Source organism: Belonocnema kinseyi, chromosome 9, assembly GCF_010883055.1.
Source record: "Belonocnema kinseyi isolate 2016_QV_RU_SX_M_011 chromosome 9, B_treatae_v1, whole genome shotgun sequence".
In the NCBI taxonomy this organism is placed as follows: domain Eukaryota; kingdom Metazoa; phylum Arthropoda; class Insecta; order Hymenoptera; family Cynipidae; genus Belonocnema; species Belonocnema kinseyi.
In genome coordinates, this window is record NC_046665.1 from 106,560,594 (window position 1) to 106,563,840 (window position 3,247).

The 3,247-nt window shown below is 27.6% G+C and overlaps 1 protein-coding gene across 2 annotated transcripts in view; it reads right to left on the minus strand.

The window, feature by feature from the left end:
* Nucleotides 1–1,684: 1,684 nt before the first annotated feature.
* LOC117179783 (ras-related protein Rab-14) overlaps nt 1,685–3,247 on the minus strand; it is a 26,836-nt gene continuing 25,273 nt past the window's right edge. For both annotated transcript variants that reach the window (XM_033371884.1, XM_033371885.1), the window contains exon 7: nt 1,685–3,038. In XM_033371884.1, coding sequence (XP_033227775.1) covers nt 2,924–3,038 — 115 coding nt within the window. In that variant the 3' untranslated portion in view covers nt 1,685–2,923. The remainder of the gene's footprint in view (nt 3,039–3,247) is intronic.

Genomic DNA, 3,247 nt, shown 5'->3' on the forward strand with positions numbered 1-3,247 from the left:
AAATTTTGACAAAACTTTAGAATATCTTTTAAAATTATTCCTAGAAATCTTAATAAATATTTTTATTCTTCTGAAACCTTTCATACTGCTTAAAAAGTGTAAATTTTGTGTTCGAAATCCACAATTAAAAAAAAATTCTGAAATCTATTAAAGTTTTCAATTATTGTGTAATTTTTTACAAAATTCTAAATATCTCTTGAACTTAATTGAATTTATTCGGAATAATAATTTTTTAAATTGTTATTTATTTACCAAATTAGTGATCATATTAAAATCTTTTAAAATATTCTGTTAAAATTAATTTTTCCAAATTAAAAATCTTTAAAAATATTCCTAGGAATCTTAGGACTTTCAAATCTTGAGAATTAAAAATTTAAAAACCTTTCAAAATCCTTAAAAAGCTTCAAAATTTTATATCGAAATCTTAAAAAATCTACATTTTCTTTTAAAGTTTTTAAAATCTCTGCAAATTTTAAAGATTATTGTTTAAAGATCTTTCAAAATCCTTGAGAAAGGTTCCAAATTTTATCTCAAAATCTACAAAAATCTACATTTTGTATTACAGTTTTTTTAATCTTATCAAACTAAAAATTTTTGTTGCATAATTTCAAAACATCTTTAAAAATTATTCGAATTTTTCCTACAAATTTTAATAAATCCTGTAAAATGAAAGAAAAGACTTAAAATCTTCCAGAATATTTGTTTATAATTTTGGAAATATTTTGAAAACTTTCTAAATATTCTCTCACACTTAATTTTTCATAATAAAAATTATTTTCAATTTTCCTAGAAATCTTAATAAAATGCTCTATTTTGTAACAAAATTTCAGAGTGCTTAAAAGGCTTCTAAATTTTGTGCTCAAAATCTGCATAAATCTCAATTTTGTTAAAATTTGTTTAAAATCTTTTCATGGCTTCTACTTGCATTTTTCTCAATTATTAATTTTTAAATTGTTATTTATTCATCAAAATTTGTGTTTGCATCAAAATCTTTTGAAACATTCTGTCAACAATATTTTTTCAAACTAAAAATTTATAACAAATTTCTTTACGAATCTTAGGCATTGTTTTAAATCTTTCAAATGTTTTAAACTGTTTAGTATTCAATATTTGATTTATGATTGCTCATTTGAAATAAACAGATATTAAAAATTGCTCTTTTTCTTAATAAAAAATTTGCAATTATTTTGAAACTAAAAATAATTTAAAGTTTGAATCGAACGTTTAAATTTGTTCAGCTGCCAAGACTTTCGAATTTAAACAATTCATTTTTAATATTTAAATCTACAAATTGTTTAATTTTAAAACAGATTCTGAATTGTGAGGTGAAGTCAATTTTGTTCAATTTTTAGTACTCGTGCGATAGTTCAGTTTTGCTATATTTACATTTTTTGTGAAAAAATTTACATTTCAAACTATTAATTTGCCATTGTTTAACTCTTTTTCAATCATAATGACAATTGAAGTTCTCATTAAAAAAAAAATAGAAATCAAACTTATTTCAAATTGTATTAAATAATGTGATATTTCAAGTGGTTGGGTAGATTTTTCTTCTAAAATTTTGTAAAATTCCCTGTGAAAAAAAATTCTCTATCATTTCCCGATTTCCCGGTTCAGCGGCCACCCTGAAACTAAAAAAGAAAATCTGGGACTAAGAAAAGATCCTAATAATAAAACGCAATTCTGAAATTTATCCTGTATATTGCATATAGCGATTGATCGTTGATACAAATGTAGAACGTTCGACGACTTATTAAAAACAAAAACATCTATGCCTTAGATAATAAAGAACATTTTTCCAGACTCCTAAAGTTTCAATTCTCTAACGTGAATAACTATATGAAGTTTCGTTTCTTTAAAATTCTCCTTTTATATTATTATATCCATAAATCGAAATACTGTTCAACTTCTTATAAAGTCTTCATTAATGGGTCTTCTTCCTTTGATATGATTTATAATAAAACTATCAACATGGTGCCCCTTTAACCCAGATCTCCATCATTTAGGCCCAATCACTGATTCCAAATCACTGATGCCAAATTTTTGAAGTACTGCTTTTTTAAACTATTTTATAATATACAAATGCCCAGGTGTTCCCAATAAACAGAGAAAGCAAAACGTCTGATTAAAAGTTAGCGAGTCTATTTCAGCTTTGAAATACAATCACTCGCAATCTGTTCAAACAAGATTTTCTCGAATCCGAGTTCGATCGGACAATTTTAATAGTTCGAACTTACACCAAAGATGGGACCTTGCGGTTTGGTTCTGACAGCACACTGAGGAATGAACAGAATTATATTCTAAACTGGACGCCTATACAATTTCTCGTGTGCAACAACACAATTGATTAGTACTTAGCACAAGACACGAGCAACAACTAGATAATCGCGCCACGACTCTTCTTCTTCGCGGCTTCTTACACATTTCACAAGACACGGAATTCGAGAGATAAAACTCATCCGGATTTGATCCCAAAATTAAATCGAAAAAAAAAAAAAAGAAAACCCTAAATAAGCATTGCAACGCATCACAATTCGTAAATATTAATATCCTTGGATTCTCGATACAGTACAATCATAAAAAGTGATGATGATTTTTCCATTCGGTTATTTTACTCAGTTCTGCAAACTGCACGTTTTCCAGTGGAACAAAAAAAAAGAACATTCTATACAACATTCATTCTTCAGCATTTACATAATATATATGCTTTTTCCAAAAGTCCACAGTTAAAAGAGGACAAATTTTTTCTTGCAGTATTCAGTGTTAATTATATGTATATATACTTATATATTTATATAAATATATATATATATATATATATACATATATATATTTACATATATTATATAAATGTATGTATGAATGTAATTATTAGTGTTAACTGTCAATGCAGTAAGGGGCCTATATACAGACAAATAATGGCCTAACAGGAGCAAGAGTCTTTGCCTCCTTGTTGCTCACTGTTCACTTGTAAGTTATTGCGCCCTGGCTGACTTGGATTGTGCTGCACTCCTGACTCGGCAGCATTCAAATCCAATCTGAAACCATTTTTATTATTTAGACTCAAATAGAGATACAGTTCTTAAATTCCCGAGAATTTAAGTTCAGGTTATACAGGGTGGAGACGCTGGGGCTTACATACATTGCGAATCGAATGCTACCCGAATCGCGCAATAGCAGGGGAGAAGCCATTATACAGGGGTATTTTCATATTTCGCGCCTTTAAAGTTGCATTCGGAACGGCCAT